This window comes from Lissotriton helveticus, chromosome 6 (assembly GCF_964261635.1).
Source record: "Lissotriton helveticus chromosome 6, aLisHel1.1, whole genome shotgun sequence".
In the NCBI taxonomy this organism is placed as follows: Eukaryota; Metazoa; Chordata; class Amphibia; order Caudata; family Salamandridae; genus Lissotriton; species Lissotriton helveticus.
In genome coordinates, this window is record NC_136067.1 from 1,806,222,922 (window position 1) to 1,806,245,592 (window position 22,671).

At 45.0% G+C, this 22,671-nt stretch overlaps 1 protein-coding gene across 5 annotated transcripts in view; it reads right to left on the minus strand.

The window, feature by feature from the left end:
• MTA3 (metastasis associated 1 family member 3) overlaps nt 1-22,671 on the minus strand; it is a 771,323-nt gene that overhangs the window by 363,253 nt on the left and 385,399 nt on the right. For 4 of the 5 annotated variants that reach the window (XM_078649696.1, XM_078649694.1, XM_078649692.1 and 1 more), the window contains exon 14: nt 7,263-7,485. In XM_078649696.1, the coding sequence (XP_078505822.1) occupies nt 7,263-7,485 (223 nt within the window). Of the gene's footprint in view, nt 1-7,170; nt 7,486-22,671 lie in introns of those variants that run through there. The other variant, XM_078649695.1, reaches the window with a different exon arrangement.

Below are 22,671 nucleotides of genomic sequence, written 5' to 3' on the forward strand. Positions count from 1 at the left end.
TTGCATTAATTTAGTGTGTACTGATGGCTTCCCCTGCAGCCTGTCCTGCTGCTGGTGCAATATCTCTTGGTTGAATTCCACTTAATGTTCTGTAGATATATTGTCTCAGGTTCCTGTAACTGTCAATTGCTTCATTTATTACTGCTACCATCTCTTGAACTATGAGATTAGCTGGCGTTGGATGTTAAACCTGTCAGTATCGGCCATGTAGGTTCGTCATTGATTAAGGGATCTAGCCTGACATGTCTGTGCATGTGTGGAAGGCGTTTTCATGTTCCTGGTATGTTAATGATATTTCTAAGTGCTCATAGACTCTATAAGCCACTGGTACTGCTGCTGAACTATACTCATGAAAATGAGTAGAGACTGCATCAACTGGTAGGAAAGTTACCCATAACTAAAATACTTAATTCGGTAGTCCTGTATTTGCATATACTGTGGACGTCACATCACCCCCCTTGTTGGCTAAACCATACGCTTGTACGTGTTGCGCTACAGCTTCCCTGTAATTCAGTCCAATCACCACTGCCGGGGTAACTGCCATTTCTAAGTTTTACAAATGGATTTAAGTTATGATTCAAATTAAAAAAACATTTTAGGGTTCTTCATTTCAAAAGTCAAGCTTGACAAACCAACAGACCAATGGGTTCTATCTATTACTCTGAAGGTAGAGAATAAATATATATTGCCACGGATGTCTCTGTATAATAGTAATAATTATTATTTTGAACGTACCACATTCATAACTACTAAGGGTCTCCGATCTAATTGTGCTTATCGACGGCTGGGCACTATGTCAATCAAAAAAGAAGCTTGGCTTAATTTCCAAAAGTAATCCAAAATAAAATTCTAATTGTTTTCTACAATGCTCAACGTGTTCTGAGATAAAGGCAAAATCGGGCCCAGAACATCTCAAAAATAAACTCACACCAACTAATACACATTTTATCTTCTCCAAAGCTCTGGAAATCCATCACTGAGAACATAACCAATGTACCTATTTTTCACACAGATCATCAACACCAAGCATACATAATTCTTTTAGCGTTGATAACAGCCACTAAAAGTATGGCTAATATTTGTAGTGTAGCTTTTCCCTAGAAGCTCATCTCTTCCTAGGGTTGTGTAGCCTGAATGTCATAGACTCTCGTTCATGGAAGAAAGGCGCACAACTGAACTGTGTCCAGATAGGTTTTCATGAGGGGGAGTGTCTGAAAGGAGTCAGGGGTCAATTCAGCATGTTAATAGTGAACCCAAAGGATGACAGCAAGTTTGCTGCGGTCTAGAGGTGGTTGACGACTGTCTGAGGTGAGCCCACCTTCAACAGTCACTCATTGAGGTATGGGGAACTGACACCCCCTGACCTCCAAAGGTGTGCTGCTACACCATCGCTTTTGTGAACAACCAAAAAGAGCTGGTGAGCAAAGAGGAAGGAGCACAGAAAACTGAAAATGCGCCAGTCCAGCCATGATCCACAGGCAGCGCAGATGGGCCGGCATGACAGATACATGAAAATAGGCATCCTGCAGGTCCAACAACTCCATCCAGACTCCATATTAGAGGGCAGACTAGACTTGGGCGAGGGTGAGCATTTTGAATTTATTCTGCCGGAGAAAGGCATTAAGAGGGTGCAGATCTCGAAAAGGCTGAATATCTCCACCTTTCTTTGGCACTAGAAAGTAGCAGGAGTAAATGCTTAATCCTTCTTCTGGCACCCTTCTTAACAGCCCCTTTTGCAAAAAGGACATGCACATCCTGCTGCAAAATTAAGAGATGATTCTGTCAGTCACAGGGAGGATGGTATGGGGCAGATGAAAGGAAGAGTAAGGTATATCTGTTGCAGACAATCTGTAGGACTCTCTTGTCAGAGGAGATCGTTTGCCAACACGGATAGAATTGGTGGATTTTGCCTCCAACCAGGTGGCTACAGCCCTGCATAAGCACACTAAAGAGGTTTGGCATATGTGGCTGTGTGTGGGTGGAGGGAGGGGGGTGTAGGATTGAGCAGCGCGCTAACGTTGGCTACGCTGTTGGAAGGCACTTTGGCCTCTCCCACGAAGCTGGCATCACAAAAGGAACAGTGACATTGTTGTAACTGGAGAGGCTGGGCAGAGTGACCCAGAGAGCACACAATAGCCCTAATCTCCTTGAAGCATTCAAGGGCAGAGTGAGCCTTGTCCCCAAACAGTTGAGTCCCATTAAATGGCATGCCCACCAGGGAGGAGTGACCATCACTTGAGAACCCAGTCAAACGCAACCCCGTAAGGTGATGAATGGCAACACTGGTGCCTATGGCTCGCCCAACGTAGTCAGTGGCATCCAAGCTACAAAAAATTGTGAACTTGAATCGAACTGGGCGCAGGTCTTCCGGTACACAAGGGAGGACCTGTGCCACTGAGTCCCAAAGGGCATGAGTGTAACAGGCCAACAAACAGGAGGCATTGATCGATCGCTGGGGCAAACTGGCTGTTGAGAATAAACGCTTTCTAAAGGTGTGCACTTGCAGTCTGCAGCATTCTAATTCGCGAACAGGACGCGTCAGATCGGGATGGTGCTGGCAAAGAATGTACTTATTTGATCATAGTGCTTTAACAGACATGTGAACCTTTGGCTGAGAAGGAACATACAATATTCTTCAAATTACTAAATAGTTATTGAAAACAAATAAGTCGATCGTGGACAGCTGTTGGAGGATATATGGAAGTGCGCAATAAAACGTGAAGAACGTGACTATCTGCTTAGTTTGCTCTGTACAAGGAATTGGATTTTTGATACACGAGTTGTGGTGCCCTGAAGAAGCCCGTGTGTGTAGGGCATTGTTTGTGAATAATCAAGTGTGATAAGAAGGGAAAAAAGGAATAATAAAATTACAAATTTGTTTTATCAAAACTGAGAACTATGGATTAAATTGTATATTATTTAGATAACGGACTGATACTTTAAACAAGTTGATTTGGGAGTGTGTTGCCTTTCATCCTGTTGAAATAATTGGTAGTGCTCCTAACACTTTTAAGGGCACCACCAGGATCGAAAAATATCAAAAGCCCTCTCAGAGCATTACGGGGCACTCCCAGCTTAGGAGCAAAGAATAATAAATGAGCGTCTCTGGCGCTCATTTATTATTCCTTTCCCTTTTTAAAGTAAAATGTTTGGGTTGTTCCAGGTCCTACCAAGGCACCCAGAGGTTGCTGAATTTCTCGGGGCTGCAGAGGAAGCCCCAATACTCCCTCTAACCGACCAGCTCCTCAGCCTGCACTCATTGTGGAGTACGACTGGAGCCTGCAACATTTATTTTTATATGTGTACCAAGGTCCTACGAGTGGCACCCAAAATGTTCAGAGCCACGGGGGCAGATGGCTCCTTTGGTCCTGCTGGCTTCCCTGCCAGCACACAACTCAGGTACCAGCAAGAGCAGACTTTGCTCCTCCTGGCTGGGAGCAGCTTTTCTGTCTGCTCCCGCCACGCGTGAGGAAACGTATGTTCACTGCCTACAAGAGCGTGGGCAGAAAGTTGAAGTTCTTCTTACTCCTGCTCTTCTAGGCAGGGAACAGCAGAGTCTGATTAAATGAGGTTTCCGGGACACCGTTGGTAGTTGGGCATTGAAATATAGGGCCCTTAGGCTGTAGGATAGCTCAGGTTGGGGAGCGCCACACCCTTCTGCCCCCAAAAAATGCTTTGACTCTAGGGTGTGGAGTGCCTGGGTGCCTAAGGTTCCTTATGGAGAGGGGCCCCCATGCCCACCTATCCAGAAAAGAAAAACTGCCCCAGAAAATGCGGTCTCTAGGGCCCTTCCATGCCTACCACGGTCCTCCCCCAAAAAATGCTTAGGCCTTGAGGAAGGAAGTCTACGGGGCCTTTTTGTGGATTGGGAAGGGAGACTGCACTTCTCCCTCCCCGTAAACATGCCTCAGCCCTGGGGGATGCGGTGCCCAGGACCATAAAATAGCTCGGGAGAGGGACCAGATGCTCCCCTCCCATTTAATATAAAATAGCTGACCCACTGGCCATGGCCCACCTCTGAGGGCTCAAAATAGAAAAGGGTAAGAGACAATTGTTTTCCATTTAGCCCTGGATCTGTGGTATTCCGCAGATCCACTGACACTGCAAAAAAAAAAAAGTAATTACCCCAAAAACCTGTGCTTTTTTTTCCTCCAGGACAGGGGACTGAGTGCCTGAGTATTAAAATGGCTTGTTAATGCTGTGGCAGCCAATCAAATCTTATCTTGTGATCTGTCTGGTCTGCTGATCCTCCGTGGCGTGAAATATACATAAGATTTGAACCATAATGTCTCAAAAACTACTGAACGGATTTACACCAATCACAAAATGTACACTTTCTTGCTCAAGATCTAGCTTTCTGCCAAATATGGTGTAATTTCATTCAACTGATTTGGTTGTAGCGATGGATCACCTGAAATTTCCAGGTTAAACTGAGGTGGATTTTTGGGGAAAGTTTCAAAAAGATTTGTCAAACGCGCAAAACAAAGAAACATTTCTTGTGGAAACGTGGGCCTGACTATACCCAACCAGCGTTGACCACCATCAGGTTTTACGGTGTTTCTATTTGACTTTGATTGACAGCAGCTTAATTAATTAATTAATTGTGGGTTTCTAAAGCGCTAGAATCGACTCCCGAAGGAGTATCTCTGCGCTGTAGACCGCTGGGGAACCCGTCCTGGCTTTCCGTGTGAGATGGTCCCTACTGGGTATCTCCAAGGTGAAACCAGGCATCTCCGGCGTATGTGGGGGGCCGTTGTGGAGATGAGGCAAGCTAATGCCCAGAGTTGCCGAGTGTGATCCCTAGTTAGAGTAGGCACCGAGGCGAGAATTATCGAGTCCGCTGACCCTGGTCCTCGACCCTGCCGCGTCGGGAATAGAACCCTGGTCCCGGGTCGTCCTCTGCTTCCGGGTCTGCCGCCTCTAACCAGTGAGCCACACCACTTAAAGGAAGAAAGTTCATTGGCGCTCTTAGTATCACAGTACCACCTGCTTGTGAATATCACAATGCGTCTGCCATTTTTTATGTGGTTTTTGTTTGAGGAAGTGGGTGTATTTATTAATACAAATGTATCCGTTTGTAGTGAGGAAGGTGGAAAACAAGTATCTTTATAAAAAACACATAAATGTTATGCAATCTGTGCTAAGGATTTCACAGACGTGCGTGTGCTATTCTCAAGTTGTTGAGAGCGCACAATGTAGCTCAGACATAGTGGAATTCATTTGCATCAAGTTTTCAATATGAACACCGTGTCATAGCGTTCTGTGTACATGCCTGTGGCTATATGTGTGTCGGGGTTAGGAATTGAAGAACATCTTGAAGGTAAGCTGTGTGGACCTATATGAAGTGGAGGGGCAGCCTATGTATAGCTATATACGAGCCATATGAAGAAACTGTGATAGTAATTGGAAAATACAAAAAATATCCAGATTGGGTGAAAGTCCAGGGAGTACAAGGTAAGCTGTCTGCTTAAAGACAGAGATCAAGGTGGCTGTAGGTTTTATTTATATTTTTTATATTGAATAAAATTATGAAGACAAATGGTTATTACTCTGATGTATTAAAAGTAGTCTGGTTCCAACTTTTATATGTATTTTTGCTATCCAGAAGATTTCAGCTTCCCAGGAGGATGGCTGTTTCCACATTTTGGGGTTGGGTAGGAAGGACGGGAAGGAGCTTTAGTGAATTGCTTTTATTGGACTATGCTTACCTTGGGCTTGTGTCTGTTCACCAAGTATGGATTGAACAGAGATGTTTGCCTTGGCCTTACATCAGCTGATCAATCACGGTCAGGTTTGTCAAAGGGTTGGTCAGCAGTACTGAAACAAAATTCAGCTGTTACTTTTTGACTCCCTCGGAATTCAGCTAGTTGCAGGTGGTGTGGTCACTGGATTATTTCTAACAATCTGCAAATGCGAGATCAGTAGGGATGCGGTAGACGTGTGTAGTTAGTAGGGTAACTCTAGAATATAAGATATTATTGGGGGAAGCGCAAAAAAATGTCCAGAAGGTTTTCATTTGGAAGATGGTTTTTATTAGGAATGCAGGTGAGATGTCAAATGTAAGTTCTAATTTGGAGGATTCGTATTATAAAAGTGTATTTAAACTTGCAGTGTGTTATCTAAATGTAACCAATATTTTGACTGAGGCTTGTACATGGAATTTAAGGTTTTAAGTAGAAACGTGGGTTATATTATGGAATGCAGGCTGTAAATTGAAATGCCATAGGTCTCTTTTGTTTTGAATGCGGATTGTACTTTAGAATAGAATTTATTGGGCTCCCCTAGGCAATTCAGCTGTCCTTCAAGACTGCTTTTAATAGACAATAAATTAGAATGCATATGTTTCATAGTCTTCATTAAGTTTCCATGGACCTTAAATTACTAACAAACTGAGCTTTTGGACTAAATAATGAGATGCTACAAGAGGTCTAATGAATTATGCTAGCACATTAAATCTAAAAAAAAGCCAAAGTGCTGTTTTACATGATAAAATCAGGAAGTTATAGAATAGAAAACCTTTTGATCACATACGTATATGCATTTAGAACTGTTGTCCTTCCCAGATAGTCCCGGTAGGTATGCAAGGTAGCAATGCTTTGTTTAGAAGGTAGCTTATATAAGCATTGTGCCCTCTACCTTAGAATGGCAAATGAGTTTGTTTTAACTTAAGGATATAGATGAGACAAAAAAAAAATCGAAATATAAAAGGCATGCATGGTAATGTTTAAAATATAAAACGTGAAAAATTGTATAACACAAATGATGGTAATAACACGTGCACACGCCAACCTTCTGGTAATTAAACATTAACTAATCACATTTATAAATAATTAATTTTGAGTAGAATTAAATATATAAATATATAGGTCTTTTAAAATTGCTAATTTACATGCATACTTGTATTTCATCATAAATACCAGAAATACAGATGCTATACTCACACAGTTTTGAAATTGTACATATTATGCTGCCAATGATACATGTTCGTATTGCAATAAACGAGGTAACTGTGATGATGAGAAGGAGACACATTTTGTAGTCTTCATGTTAACTACTCTCATTCTTCCTACTGGCTTAAAGTTTCTACACAAGCATCAACGTTTAAAGGTGTAGATACCGGAACGAACATGATAAAATGTGAATTTGAAGAAAATATTTAAAACAAAAAGGTTGTAGACAAGGAATGTTTATTGCAAACAAAAAAAGACAGACAATGATTGGAGGCACAGCCACATAAAGCTAGAAAGGTAAAACCAGCTTACATTCTGCCCTAATGGCAGCACAGTTTATAGGGACAGAAGGTCGTCGTGCTGCTTGCCGTAACCGCAGTGTATTTTTGCAGACCTGCCGTGCAAGTTTTGTTAAGTTTGTCGTATGAAGAAAGAAAGCCTGGCGGGCCTTTACTGCCGACTTTGGACTGCCAGTGTTCCGGATTGGCATCCCTTGGGTTGCCTGCCGTGACATATGGCCTCGAACGCGGGATTCCTGTAATAAAAACACAGTTGGTCATTTCAATAAAAGCAAATCAAATTTATACTACAACTTTTACTTTTTTCTAAACCAATTTTTGGGAGGAATTTTAAAGATATGCATTTTATTATTGTCCTCTAAATAAATACAGTTGCATAGAATATTTGAAGGAAGAATATATAGGAAAGCACACTAGGGTCACCCCTGCCTAGATTTCTTGCATTGTCCCTGTAGCACTGGATGCTGTGCTCAAGAATATCAAAGGATATTGTAATTAACGGTGAAGCAAGGGAAAGGACAAGGCTGGAGGGTGGCTGTCCATGATGGGCGCCTCCCACATCCTGGTTGCTGGGCGCCTATCACGGAACGGGTTGGAGGACACTGAATGACCAGCATTTGCAATGCATCGGTCTCGCCTTTGGGACCTTATATGTATTTAACAATGCAGTATATTAGCCTGGGTGATGAAACATCTACTATTGTTTAATATGGAGGGAAAGTAAGTCCCAAACTGCATGACACGCCAGGAAGGGGAACACATGTAGAGAAATATTGCTTTTAAGCAGGGGTGGTATAGTCCAAAGCTCTGTTTTTAATATAAAAGCAGAGCCTTCGGTGGTCAGATCACTGAAAATTCAAGATTTGAAAAAAATATTATCTATTGTGCTTTAGGGATAAGCCTGTCCGCACGTGCCAAGCTAACAAGGGGGTGAGCAGGGGTTATCGAAAGTGTGTATCCCCTTACCCTAACTAGAAGCAAGGTCCTTACTTGGACAAAGGTGCCTACCTCGGCCAACTAGAGATCCCCAGTTCCAACAGTGAGTGCTTAAACATGAACTGAGAAACACTCCTGCCCCGATGGAAGTGCTATTAGTAAACTAGCATGCAAGTCAGTGATCATGTGCACCCTATACGTGGGTTCAATTCTTATTACACATGCAGCAAACATTTAGTCTATTTCATCAAACGAAAAAGGTTTTGTACAGCAGAAATGCTGTACTGACATATTGGAAGGTGCACTTGTGAGAATGAAGAACAAAGTGACTGTAAAATAAAATATTTGCCAATGACCACACAATTTGAGTTCAGTTCAAAGGTCAAGTAAATAACAGGTCGAGTATGCTAGATGTCCCCTTGTAATTAGGCGCAGGAAACAGGGCTCCTAATGTGGGCCTGAAACTTAACGAGGGGGCAGGACTTGGGCATTTGAAGGGGCAAGGGGACAGGGAGGGCAATGTTTTCATTGCAAGTGTGTGAGGCATTATAGACATTTTCCTTCCCAAATAATACTCCAAAACAAATCTGACCGACTTGGGTGGTCTGTAAAGATGGAGTGCATTTGTAAGTAAAATTCGCTTTGTTATGGTTCCAGTCCACACATGGTTGACTTCTGGCTGGAGTTTTCACACTCACTTATGGGCAGCGACTGGAAACCTTGCTGGGTGAAGCCCTCAGTAAAAAAAAAAAAAAAACTAAACAGGGCCTCTTGCTGCACACTTTTCCAGCTCCTCGAGGGCTGGTGCTGCCCGGCAGAGGCACCACACCTGAATGCAATGGTGAATGCCCGGTGGCAGTAGGAGGTGACAAAACAAGGGCACTGCTCCAGTACACCTGGTGGTTACCTAAACTTTGACTGTCCTCTGCGTCTCGTTGAGAAACACCCCCAGTACCTGTTAGGACCCTGTGACCTCCAGTGCCCATACAGCACACACACTGCCCCGTCGTGCCTACCATAGAGGCTGAATCGTACTCCCAACCAGCAGTGCCCGCTAGCAGCTCCCTAACCAGACTCGTCCCATTCACACCTGTGTTTGTGCACGGTTCAGGAGGTTTGTTTTTCACTGCAGTGATGTCATGCGACCGTCAGCTGGTTTACCCGTGATGCCACTCTACCCTCAACTGATTTCTCCTGGCCAGTAGTGCCAGCTACACTATGAAACAATAGTGCTGTTTGCTGCCTCCTAGCCAAAGTGCCTGCTGTACTGTCATGAACACAAGTGCGAGAAAAACACCACATCATACGATTCAAAGCAAAATACTACACATTACTAAGTTCTGCTGAGGCATTTATTCCCAGTGTCCCAGGGTGGCACCCTCCACCCGCCTCTGCCACAGCTAGCAGTGGGGACGCCGGGTCTCACAGAGGGCAGTAGTACCCGCACACACCAACCTTACCTTGCACAAGAGCTCGTACAGTGGCGCCGCCTCATTCTCCAGACCCCTGGGCTACCCCTACGTCAACCCCGTGAGCAGCCACCCCGCCTCCAACCCATACATCAGCGGCAATGGCTCCGACAGCCCTCCTACCCCGGCAGCAGCAGCCTGGGCCGGACCGGCTGGAGGACACAGGTAGGGTGCCACTCTGGCAGTGTGTGACCCTGCACTCGAGCTGCGCTCGGACCCTTCCTTCGCACCCTCAACCCTTCCCTCTCACTCAGGGCGTTATAAACTCCCCACTTTGGGTGCTATAACTGCTTCGCCCACAGCATGAGATCCTACAATGCGTTCATCCACACCAGGATTACAGGCTGTGGGGAAGTTGCCCCTCAGCTCGCTCTGTAGTCCAGAAGAGCCAGACCAGCAGTGACCAATCAAAGCCGGGCATCCAGGCAGCGGGCCAATTAGCTCCTCCAGCTCATGAATATTCACGGCGGCAGAGTGAAACTTTTTAGGCGACTGCGTTATCTTTTGAGGGCTGAGATGCCAGCAGTTTTATGGAGTTCTTCCCTGGTGGTGATATACCTATCATGTATAATAATACATTCAGTAGCTGAAAATAACTCAGCACCTCTGTTACCAGCATCACTGTTAAACATTTAATCAAAAAGGTATTTTTCTAATGCAGTTCTCTGCGGCACAGCCAAAGCTGTCACAGCATCCTCCAGGAGACGTGTTTAGAGGTCGAATCTCTGAATGCACATGCGCACTGTGCCGGTCGAGGTTTAAAATGACTTCTCTGAGATGGGGGTCACACCCTTGCCCTCATAGACATGCCTGACCCAGCGGTCCGCCTGTCTGCAGAGATGGCTACGCCTGTCTGGTGAAAGGCTGGTGGATGCGGAGAGGATGTGGTCTGATGGCTAGATTGCCTACTTTGGTGCTAAAAACCAAAGTTCGAGCCTCTGGGTCGCGTCCACATCCTGTGATTCTGGGCAAATCATGTAATCTCCTCCTGACTCGCGCTATATAAATCTGCATTAAAAAAAAGCACTCAATCAAAAAAAAAAAGCAAACCATTTAAAAAAACAACGAGATGCAAGCGCGAATAGAGGCATGCCGGGATATCCAATCCGCCTCTTACGTCACAGAAAGCACTTTATAAGCAAGCAAACTGCATTAGGACTTGCATTTAAGCGAGATCTATTGCATTCGAATCGGAAGTGCGGGTGGGAAGAAGGCATGAACAGGAGTGGGGGGCTAGTGTGGTCTGAGAAGTCACGGACTGCTGGAGGGGAGTAGTCAGTGGAAGAAAAATACTGTTGGAAGTAAAGGGGCTGGTAGCCGTGGAAGGATATAAATGACAACTAACAAGCCTCAAACCAATCGGAAGGCAGCATTTAAGACGAAAGCCAATGGGCAGAGAGTGGGCGGAGCTTCCACACTACAGTATATACTGCATGCCTCACAAAGCGATACAAAAGGGGGTGGTGATGGACGGAGCATCCGAACCAATCAAACACTCACACCCAGTCAACAGATCTGGGTTTAATCCATCACCGTTCTTTAGCCCACTCTGCCACCCCAGTTCAGACATGGCCATATGCAAATCAGTCTGACCCTGTGCCTCATGGGAACAGTCCAGCCCGAACTGCCAAGCCAAAGCGATGGCAGCGCATTCGCACTGCAAAGCTAGGCGAGACCTAAAAATGAACTGCTTGAATTGACCTAGAAAATGCCATCAATTCATTAACATATTCGGACATAAAATAACTAACACACTATGTGCTATTTCTAATTTCTAGTAATTACAGCATGTCAATTAATGTAATTAATTAATTTATATTGCATAGTAGGACAAGCAGTGTCTGAGGTGAGCCAGGCAGCACCGATTGCGTGGCTGCAGAGTATGGTTTATTTTTGTTACTAAATGTGAGGGAGGAAACTATAGCTGCTGGAAGATTGGGACTCATCAAGGCAAGGATGAGTGCAGTCTGCATCTGCCACCAACAGCAGTGTCTCGATAATCACAGACATTTCTGCCGGCCGCTTTAAACTCCAATAGCAAACAGTGAAGGGCACAAAAGCTGTTCGTACTCAGTTACCCATCCTCATCTCACACTGACCGGCTCATAGAGGTGCGAAATGTGTGTCATGGGAGGTGTGGGAGTGGAGTTTATACCCCTGAACTAGGCCAGCCTCCTAAGTTTTGAAATTTGTGGTTATTCAAATTAAGTCAAAAGTGACTGCATTATCAAGGCACTGCCACACACGAAACAAGGGCTCGTTTTAATGTAGATGCCCAATTGGTTTTCTTTTTAAAAAAGGACCGACTTACCACAAGACGGCCTTCAAAAAACGTATTGGGTTCCGTGTGTGGGTTCTCATGGAGTCTTCACTGCCCCCTGGGCTAGAACCTTTTTTTTTCCATTCAACGCACGTTTATGCATAATATTTTTTCCATGCTCCCTAGGGAGGGGTGAGTATTTCTCAAAGGTATATAGTTGCTTTTGGGTCGGAATTTGCTCATAGATTCAACTGTTTCTTTATGTTTCACAATATTAGAAAAATAGTGCTGCAACCACAATGTTCTTATGGATTTAAACATTGTTATTTCCAATTCCAATTCGATGGTTTGGTAGGTAGGCACAAAAGAAGTTCCCTTTTGTAATACCTTGAGTTCAAACAGTGTGAGAATTAGTTTGGAAAATCTGATCAACAAGCTTTCGTTTAGCTTCTGCTTGCCACCCCTCTCTTGGAATGTGTACATACTTCATCTGGTTGGCTGGTTGTTTGCAGCAGGGTTGGTCAATAAAAAAGGTCCAGATGTCTCAGTTGCGAGTTGTACAGATGTCTGTCTCAAGATTGTCTGAATTTGTTGTTGAACTCTATTTATTTGGACAATCACCCTTATTACTTTGAACAGGTTACTCGTGTGATGTTGACAAATTACTGTTTGTTCTCTATGTTGTCTGTCTCATTTGTCTTTTACGTGCGTACACCTCTGCTCATTTACAGACTTCACCCAGTTTATAATCAATGGTGTTTGCTTTTTGAATTTGCAGATTTTCCTCATTGATTTCATGGGCATATTTATCCAATTGTGTATAAATGTCATTAAGCATAGTATGCCATTCATCCTTCTCTGTTACTTGTTCTATATCTTTATTAAGTTCTTCTAGAATTTTAGAGAACTCCTCTATGATAAGCAGTAGCAAGTCCGGAGAACATTTATTCAATGCATTCCATTTTTCTACAAAGCATTGATTATTCTTACACAGAGTAGGTTATAGCGATATGCACAATCCCTAAGGAATGCGTCTGGCCTTGGGAGCACAGGGGAGCACGGTATTACAGAGCTATTTGTTAATGATAGAAACTAAGGAATGAAGTGGTTACACACCTGGAAGTTAGTCATACGGTGGAAACGAAATGAATGAATGATTCATGAAAACTGGAACATTTTGGTTATTAAGACAGATACAATTAAACTACGATAACATTTATTAATATTTAGTAAGAGTGGGGAATCCTTACAGTACCTGAAGTAGTGCTTAAGGGCACACATGTCGTTTTCTATTTGGGCATATGGTGTTTAACTTTGCATCACCCATAAGCAGAGAATGATACCCACGAGCACACCAACCAGTGGAAATTTGATTAACCCTTTATAGCCTGGAGTACATTGAAGAGTAAGCAGGTTATCTTCTATTTTTTTCATGTGGTTTACACATGCAAGCATCACACTACCAAGAAGCATTAGAACATAAAACCTGACGTACGAGCTTTGTCAATGCCTTTTCACTAGATCATTATTCAATGAGTGAATAATTTCCGTAATTAATAAAAACCATTGCAGACACTGTACATATAATATAAACATAATAAATAAGAGTTAAGCTGTCGGGAATCATGTTACAATCACAAATAGCCTGTACATTTTTGCTGTGAATGCCCAATCCGGATTCCACTTTTATGCAATAATACACATATAAAATTGCAAAGTTAATCAGACACGTACTCTCTTGATTAAAAAACACTAACTAAAACCAAAGTGTGTTAAGGAGGCTTACAGGCAACACCATCCAGAAATGAAGTGATTTGTTGAATACCAATAATCAAACAGACATTTGATGTCTGTCCCTTATATAGCATGTTGTTAGTCAGGCACACAACTATTAAAGAAAACAGAATCCATACACATTAGCAGTAAAAGTGATAGTTTTATCCACAACCACTTTTAAAAAAATGACTCGACCACTTGCATGCCTGTGCTATTTAAAACTAGCAACGTTTGGACCATTTTAAAAACGCCGGTGCCTCGACTTTAAACGGCACTCGCTGCTTGATTTTAACACTTACTACCTGTCTCTGCCCTCCGGAGCGCCTTCCGCTGATCGGCCCCCTCCTCTACTTCTTGGCTTGCTGGAGTGGGGACGGGCGAGGCTGGTTGCCATCTTGGGCGCTCTGGGGTCGACGGGCTAGTGTTCTGGCCACTCCCCCCTTCCCCTCCCCTTCCTCCTCCTACATTATGACATCGTATCCTCGGCCGCGCAGCGGACGAGCGCAGCGGGCGCGATGAAGGCGCGCCGTAGATGCGCCTAAGTTAAGCCCGTCTGCGCCCGTCCGCGACGGGCCGGGACCTGGGGCCTGTGCTCCCGGTCCTTTGTTGGTTTATTCGTCTGCCCTGTTACACTCTTACTCTGCCAATATTCTTTCACCTCTTCCCCTTCCTGTGGCACACTGTCTTGACTCTCTTGGTATTTATGTTCCCCACCCATGTCCGATGGTTCCTCCCTCCCAAACTATACCCCCTTTCCCATTGGATTCCCCCCTTGTCCCCCGCCTTCCTCCTTCACCTCCCGCTGCCTCTGCCTACCTGCTCAACACTCGTTCAGCAGGTAAGCACCAGGTGGACCTTTTTAATCGTCTGAATATGGAATCTCCCGATTTCTTATTCCTCACGGAAACTTGGTTTTCAACTGATTCTCTTCCCGATATTTTGGCCATTCTCCCTGACTCATACTACATCCTTCGGGCGGACCGTCCTGATGGCAAAGTTGGGGGGGGGGGGTTGGCCATGATTGTTCGTTCCAGTTTGCAATTTCAACTTCTTTCTTATTCCCCCATACCCAATGTGGACTACCTGGTGGCCCGCTCACTTAACCTCTCAGTTCCCCTCACGGTTGTTCTTATGTACCGCCCTCCTCAAAACATGCCTTTGTCTTCAGGAACTCTTAGCCACACTTGTGGTTAATAACTCTTCGGTCCTTCTCTTAGGCGATTTTAATTTCTGGCCAGGCGATCCTAAGGAGGACTTGTCCTCCAAAGATTTCTCGGCCACTCTCCACTGTCTCAATTTTTCTCCTCACGTCTCTGCCCCTACACACGACCAGGGTCACATACTGGACCAAATTTGGTCAGCATGCTGTATGGTCCTTTCCCCTATCATTCTTCCCTGCACCTGGTCGGATCACTCTATTGTTTCCTTCTCCATTCACCTGGGCTCCACTGACAAACCCCCTCTACCCAAAAATATTCTCGCTCGTAGCTGGAATCGGGTCGATCTGAACTCTCTTTCGCTCGCCCTAGCTTCTTCCACCCCTGATCTCTCTGATCTTCCTCTTGACTCTCAGGCTCAGGCGGTCAGAACCTGGCTATCCTCTTCCTGCGATCAGGTTGCCCCGCTCAGGAGGGTTAAGACCATTCACCCCCATGACGCCCACAAATGGTTCAACACTGAGCTAAAAGTTCTTAAGCTAGATCTTAGACGATCTGAGCGTCATTGGAGACGTAAATATTGTCCCACTCTTCGGGCCAAATATAAACTTCTCTCACATGAATATAAAAGAGCGATTCTCTCGGCCAAAACTAAATACTTTTCCGAGAAAGTCGCCCTTTCAGGTAACAAATCGAAGGAGATCTTTTCCCTAGTTCACAATCTAGCCTCTTCTGATCGCGCCAGCCCTAGTCCTGTCCCTTCTCAGATCCTTTGCTCTTCTATAAGATCGTTAAAATCAAATCTAATATTTCCACTGTATCTTTGCCTGGCCCGCCTTCTGCTGTTCCTTGGCCCTCTTCTTTTCTAGACCATTTCTCGCCTATATCCTTGGACTCATTCCATGCCTTACTCACCAAAGTTAAGTCCGGATCGCCGGTGGATTGTGCTCCGGCACGCATTCTTAGAACACTTTTCTCTAGCTGCCCAGCGCCCCCTCTTTCCTTTCTTAATGCTTCCCTCACCCAGGGTTTAGTTCCTGCTTCCTTTAAATCAGCTATCGTCCTACCTATTCTTAAAAAACCCGATCTGGACCCATCACTCCCTTCTAACTTTAGGCCTATTTCTCTTCTTCCCTATTTGGGTAAGATCCTCGAAAGTCATGTAACATCTTGTCTGTCCATCTATATCGAGGAGAACCACCTTTTGGCCTCCCATCAGGTGGGCTTCCGCCCGGGCCACTCTACGGAGTCAGTGGTCCTTGCGGTGCTTGATGAGTTGAAGGGGAAAGCAGACTCCAATCTTCCTCAGGCCCTGGTCCTCCTCGATTTGCCCGCTGCGTTTGACACGGTCGACCACTCCATCCTCATTGACCGTGTTGGCGCAGCGGGCATTCGGGGTTCTGCTCTTTCTTGGCTTGCGTCCTTTCTTAAGGGACGGTCTCAAGCAGTTCACCTTTCCGGTTTCTCTGCCCCTCCCCGCCCGGTTTCTTGTGGGGTTCCCCAAGGCTCTTCTCTTTCCCCTCTACTCTTTAATCTCTATATCTACCCTCAAATCTTGTCCCTTCACGATATGGGGGTCTCTGTGTATAACTACGCAGACGACCTCCAGCTCGTCTTCGATCTGTCTTCTTCCTCTGACTCCCTTCCCAAACTTCGCTCTACTTTGGTTTTTATATGTGAGTGGATGAGTTTCAATCATTTGAAACTCAACCCGGACAAGACGGAGCTGGTTTCGACGGGCAGCTCTTCTAACCCCTGGTCTTCCTCTTTTTGGCCCCTCACTTTTGGCCCTCCCCCTGTACCTGTTGCTTCTGTTCGCACCTTGGGCATTAGGGTCAGTCAGGATCTTTCTAAGCATGCACAAATCAGTTCTGTTGTTTCTTCTTGCTTTTTGTCTCTTCGTCTTATTCGAAAAATTTCTCGTTTCTTTTCTTCTGATGCCCTCAAAATTATTATTATGGCTTTTTATCACTTCCCGTCTTGATTATGGAAATGGCCTGTACGTGGGCATTCCAGCCTACGAAACTCGTCGCCTACAGGCAATTCAAAATCAGGCTGCCCGTCTCATCCTCCATCTTCCTAAAACCTCTCACATCACCCCGGCACTTAAGTCCCTTCACTGGCTCCCTGTCCTTCAGAGATCCCTCTTTAAATTGGGCTGTCTAGTTTTCCGACCTCAGGCCCGCTCTGCTCCTTTGTTTATCAGTTCCCTCATTTCTTCTCACGCCCCTACCCGCACTCTTCGGTCCTCCACTCTCTCCCTTCTTAATCTCCCCCGTTTTCGCAAGACAAGAACGGGTGGCACCAGGTTTTCTGTTTTGGCCCCCCGTTTCTGGAACTGCCCCCCTCTGTCTATACGTTCTATTCCCATCTATTCCCACTTCTGTAAAGCTTTAAAAACCTTCTTGTTCTCTCAGGCGTTCTCCTGTTAAATCTTACCAGCCTCTTCTGTGACTTGTGGCTTTAGTCCCCAGCGCCAGGAAGCCGCTTGGCCACAGTGCGCTTTATTAAATATTTTTTTCATTCATTCATTCAGTCTTACAGCCTCAACGATTTTCTAACCAACTGCCCAGAAATATGTTTTTAGTGTAAGGTTCCGTTTTTCCCCAAAGGCTAGGACAACCACATAACATATGTGCCCCCCTTTCTAATCCTGCAGTCTTCCCTATTTAGCCTAGTAAATCATTAGACCTGGCCAGTGTCCTCTAACCAAAGATCTTGACTGCATCACAGCAGTCAAGATCTGTGGACATTTTACGTTACATGGCTTTCATGCTGTGATCACTGTATGTATGTATCACATGCTGGCTTTGTACCCCGGTTAGGAGCACTGATAACTGGGGTATAGTTAAAGGTGTACACTTATAGTATGACACAGTCTTCTTATGTACTCCATGCTCCTAGCTTTTTCCCGTACTGTCGGGCATGAACAAAGAAAAGAAAAAAGGAAGAGTAAAAAGAAAGAGAAGTGAATGGGGTAAGGTTTGATGAGAAATGTTATCCAGAACCCCCGAGACGCTGGAGTAAACAGGAGCAGGGAGGCCGACCCGATTTTATCAGATATCGGTGTGGAGGCTTTGTTCCCCCTTTCAAACAGTGCGTACACGTGGAACCCATATAAAAGTCCGTGACTGCATTGATTTGCCATATAATGTTACTTGATACTTCCATTAAGACAGTATCCTGAGATTGGTGGCTCCTGTTTATCCAGTGTGAATCAGTCACACAATTAAGAAAGATTGTTTTATTCTCAAGTTCAGCCAAAAATTTAAGAATTTGGTTGTTTTCGTTTGCCTGTTATCCTGGACATCATCCCAGTGCAACACTAAGACCATCATACCTCTTAGTTACTGAGAAACTGTCCTGATGAAGGTTTTAAATACACTACCGAAACGCCGCGTCGACAACTGTTCCTCCTGAGCATTTTATGAATTTGTTTTATATTCTGTGTTTTTAATAATATCATGTACTGTGTATGATTATTTCCTTGTGCATATTCCGGTTTTTGTATGGATCACATAACTACTGATTAAAAACTATTTTTGCTAGTAACGTAGAGTTTCTTGTTTATTCACTGCTGCTTATCCCTTTAGCTCACAAGATTATGTTATATGTATCATTTGAATATTATGTTATATGTATCATTTGAACACTATGTTTTAGGGCTAACTAAGTGCTTGATATAAGGAAATAGCACTTAAACGATAATCGAATACTTTGAGGTTTTTGTTTCATGTGTGATTGGTATCACTGACTAAGGACAGGCTATACATGGGCAGTTGTGACACGGATACCACTCGTTGTGGCTCCCCATAGGACCTTCTGTTCTTTTCTTCTACACTTATAGTATGACACAGTCTTCTTATGTACTCCATGCTCCTAGCTTTTTCCCGTACTGTCGGGCATGAACAAAGAAAAGAAAAAAGGAAGAGTAAAAAGAAAGAGAAGTGAATGGGGTAAGGTTTGATGAGAGGGAGATATGAAATGTACAATATCAAAAGAGAAAGGTGAAAAACAAAGGATATGAAACAGCAAAAATGAAAACAGAGCCGTTATTTCTCCCTTCCTCCAAATCCTCAGTGGTAACATGTCAAACCAAACCATTTTGGCATGTTAGGACTTCTTATTTAATAAGAAAACTGTAATTGCGCCCTAAAGATCCAATGATAGATTGCATATTGATCCGAAGCAAAACATGGAAGGTATTACAACTTATATGTTTTAGTAGTAACAGAAACATCACAGTGCTGTTATCACATAGGCCTGTGGCAGCTGCATACTGACACAACCAGCCCTCTTTTTAGGTAGAGCATCAGCGGGCATGCGCTGTCTGCAAGACCTTCTGTCTTCAATACAAACTACTTTTTTCCCGCCTCCTGCTTGCCATATGTTCAGCTCCGTAAATCTCTTCTTGACTGCCTCCTAACTCGTTCAATAGGCCAGTACCTCACTTTTGTTTAAGGCAGAGGAGTACCGGCCAAGTACAAGTTACTTGCGCATGCATGCTTATCTGACCACTGGGAGAACTCTTTTTAAATAGGGCTTTCCACAGACTTCTATTGGCAGCGTCGTGCAGTAACACATAGCTATATGCATGGGCGCTGTGCTTTGTTTCAGAATGGTGACCTATTTTGTCTGCTTGTTTCTGCTGCGATGTTGAGCAGAACATAGATACATGCATGGGCACCATGCTTAGGGTTTCAGCACAGCTAAACCAAAGGGGATGATGGACGGAGAGTTGAACATTGCAAGCATTCACCCCCAGTCAACTGATCTGGGTTTAATCCATCATTCTTTAGCTCACTCCGCCACCCCAGTTCAGACATGGCCATATGCAAATCAGTCTGACCCTGTGCCTCATGGGAGCAGTCCAGCCCGAACTGCCGAGCCGCGTCTTACCTGGACCGGAAACAAGCATCCTGGGACCGGTTTCTGGCTAATCAGCAGTCATCAGACAGGCTAGCTTGAATCCAGTGGCAAAGTGAGCAAGGGAATGGATTCGGTTTTCTTTAATAGTTGTGTGCCTGACTAACAACATGCTATATTCGGGCCAGAAACTGGTCCCATGATGCTTGTTTCCGGTCCAGGGAAGGCATGGTTTGGAAGTTCGGGCTGGACTGTTCCCAGTATGTAATCTATCCGTAGATGAGCTCTGTAATGGACCACCCGCCATCAAATGCCAAGAGCTAGAGCAGACAACTGCAGAGTGAGTGTCGCCCTGTTTCTGTGGGTAGAACATGGCAGTTGTGTTGCCTGTGCGAAGAAGTACTACCTTGTGTTGGATGAGAGGAAGGAACTCCTCGAGGACCAGCTACATGGCTAGCAACTCCAGGTGGTTGATGGGGAGATGCTATTTGATGGGAGTTGTACAAAAGGGGGTGGTGATGGACGGACTGTTCCCATGAGGCACAGGGTCAGATCTGATTTGCATATAGCCAGTGTCTAACCCAGGGTGGTGTGGAGAGCAAAAAAACGATGGATTTAGGCCCAGATCCTTGTACTGGGGTGAATGTATGACATTGTTCTACATTCTGTCCATCAACTGTGTTTTTTGCAATTTTCACCCCGAGTGGGCTGGGTATGCTCAGACGTGAGTCCCAGGCTCTCCACACCACTGGAGTCAAGCTATCCAGGCTGATGAAGGCTGATAGCCAGAAACCGGTCCTTGGATGCTTGATTCCGGTCTGGGAAAGACATGGCTTGGTAGTTCGGGCTGGACTGTTCCCATGAGGCACAGGGTCAGAGCTGATTTGCATACAGCCAGTGTCTAACCCAGGGTGGTGTGGAGTGCAAAAAAACGATGGATTTAGGCCCAGATCCTTGTACTGGGGATAATGTATGACATTGTTCTACATTCTGTCCATCAACTGTGTTTTTTGCAATTTGATGGGAGTTAGCATCCCTTGAACGGTCAACTCCTATAAGTTAAGCCCCCAATCAGTGAGAGAGCCCTCTGTTGTGATGCTCATCTGCCATATTGGATCCAAAAAGGGCCAGCTATGCAACAGGTTGTTAGCATTCCACCACTGCAGAGAGCGATGAGTACAGCCTCAGATCAACACTAGATCGTCCTAATGACCCTTTGCTTGTGACCGATTGGTCACAAGCAAAGGGTCATTACTGCTGGGCACTTTTACAATTGAAGCATGTGTAACTGGCATGTGGGACTATTGCAATGCGAGAGGCCATCACGCCAAGAAGGCACATGACCTTTATGACTGTTACCTGATGATCTGACTGAAAAAGAGGGAGCAGCGTTTGGAAAGCTTGGACCCTTGCAGGTCTGGGTCATGCTTTCTCCCATCACAGATTTCAGAATGCCTCCTAAGAACTGGACCTGAACAGGCGAAAGATTACATTTTGTGGGACTGACGGTAAAGCCTAGACTGTGTAAGAGTTGTAGGGTGATTTGTGTGTGCGCTAGGCATTGCTGTTTCGTTGCACTTGTTATCAGCCAGTCGTCTAAGAAACAGAAAACATGGATGCGGTTCCATCTGAGGTGAGCAGCTACCACGACAACACATTTTGTGAACACTCTGGGTGCTGTGGTTACCCTGAAGTGCAGCACTTTGAACTGATATTACTGACCACTTACCACAAACTAAAGAAGCCAGCGATGTGCAGGGTGGATGGGGATGTGAAAGTAGCCATTCTTCAGGTTTAGAGTCGTCATGAAGTCACCTTGCTTTAGTAGAGGAATGACACCCTGGAGTGTAACAATGTGTTCTGCCAGGATGTATTTGTTGAGGGGCCTGAGGTCGAGAATGGGCCTTATTAACCCGTCCTTCTTGGGAAAGAGGAAGTATACCCCTTTGCTGAGGTGTATTGGCGGCACAGGTTCTATTGCCCCCATACAGAGTAGTGTGTGCATCTCCTCTTGAAGCGGACACTAATGTTTCGGGGTGAGTTTGTGTCTGCGGGGGGAGATATTTGGCGGTATTTGTGTGAGTCCTAGGCAGTACCTCTCTGCCATGATGTCAAGAACCCAATGATCCAAGGTGATCACTGTCCCGTGGGACAGAAACCCTTGCAGTCTTTCCCAGACAGGTGTTATATCGTTGGGGGAGCAGGGTAAGGGAGTCAGTGTTTTGCAGGTGTGGTCCCTTTGGTCGCTTCACCTCTGCCCTTGCCTCTACCACGGTTATTTTTTTACCCTTCCTTGTCATAGCCCTGAGGGACTGTCGGTTACTCTTGTTGTCTGGGGAGGGGGGTGGTGGATTTAGCCCCTCCACGGTATTGTAAGTGGCTAAAGGAGCAACGAGTGGATGTTGTCTGTAGTGCCCCATGGCCTCTGCAGTAGGTGTCCTTTATCTTTTCCAGCATCTGGTCAATTTGTGCCCAAACAGGTGCTCCCCATCAAAGGGCAATTTGACTGGATGCTGCTACACCTCTGTTTAAAGGCAGAAACACGCAGCCATGGGCAGCGGCGTCTGCCGCAACAAGGAAACACAGAATACTGGTATCAGATTTAATTTTAACCTCTGCCACAATCTCTTGCCCCCTTATTCTGCACTGGTCCAGGAGGTATGAAGCAACTCCTTTACTTCATCCCAGTGTGCTCAATCATACTGGGAAAATATACCTATTGATTTGGCGATATTCTAAGTAGAAGCCTGGGCAGCAACAGGTTTTCCTGTCCTGTCTCTCCCTGTCGGTGCAGTGCATCTCTTAAGCCCTAGGAGTTGGCACGCTTTTGGGCAGTGTCTACCACTAGGAAGTCAGGTGGAAGTTGACCATTGATGTAAGAAGGGTCAGAAAGGAATGGCTTGTATTTTATGTTAACCCTGGGAGTGATCACTCATGCATTTTTGGGCTTTTTAAAGA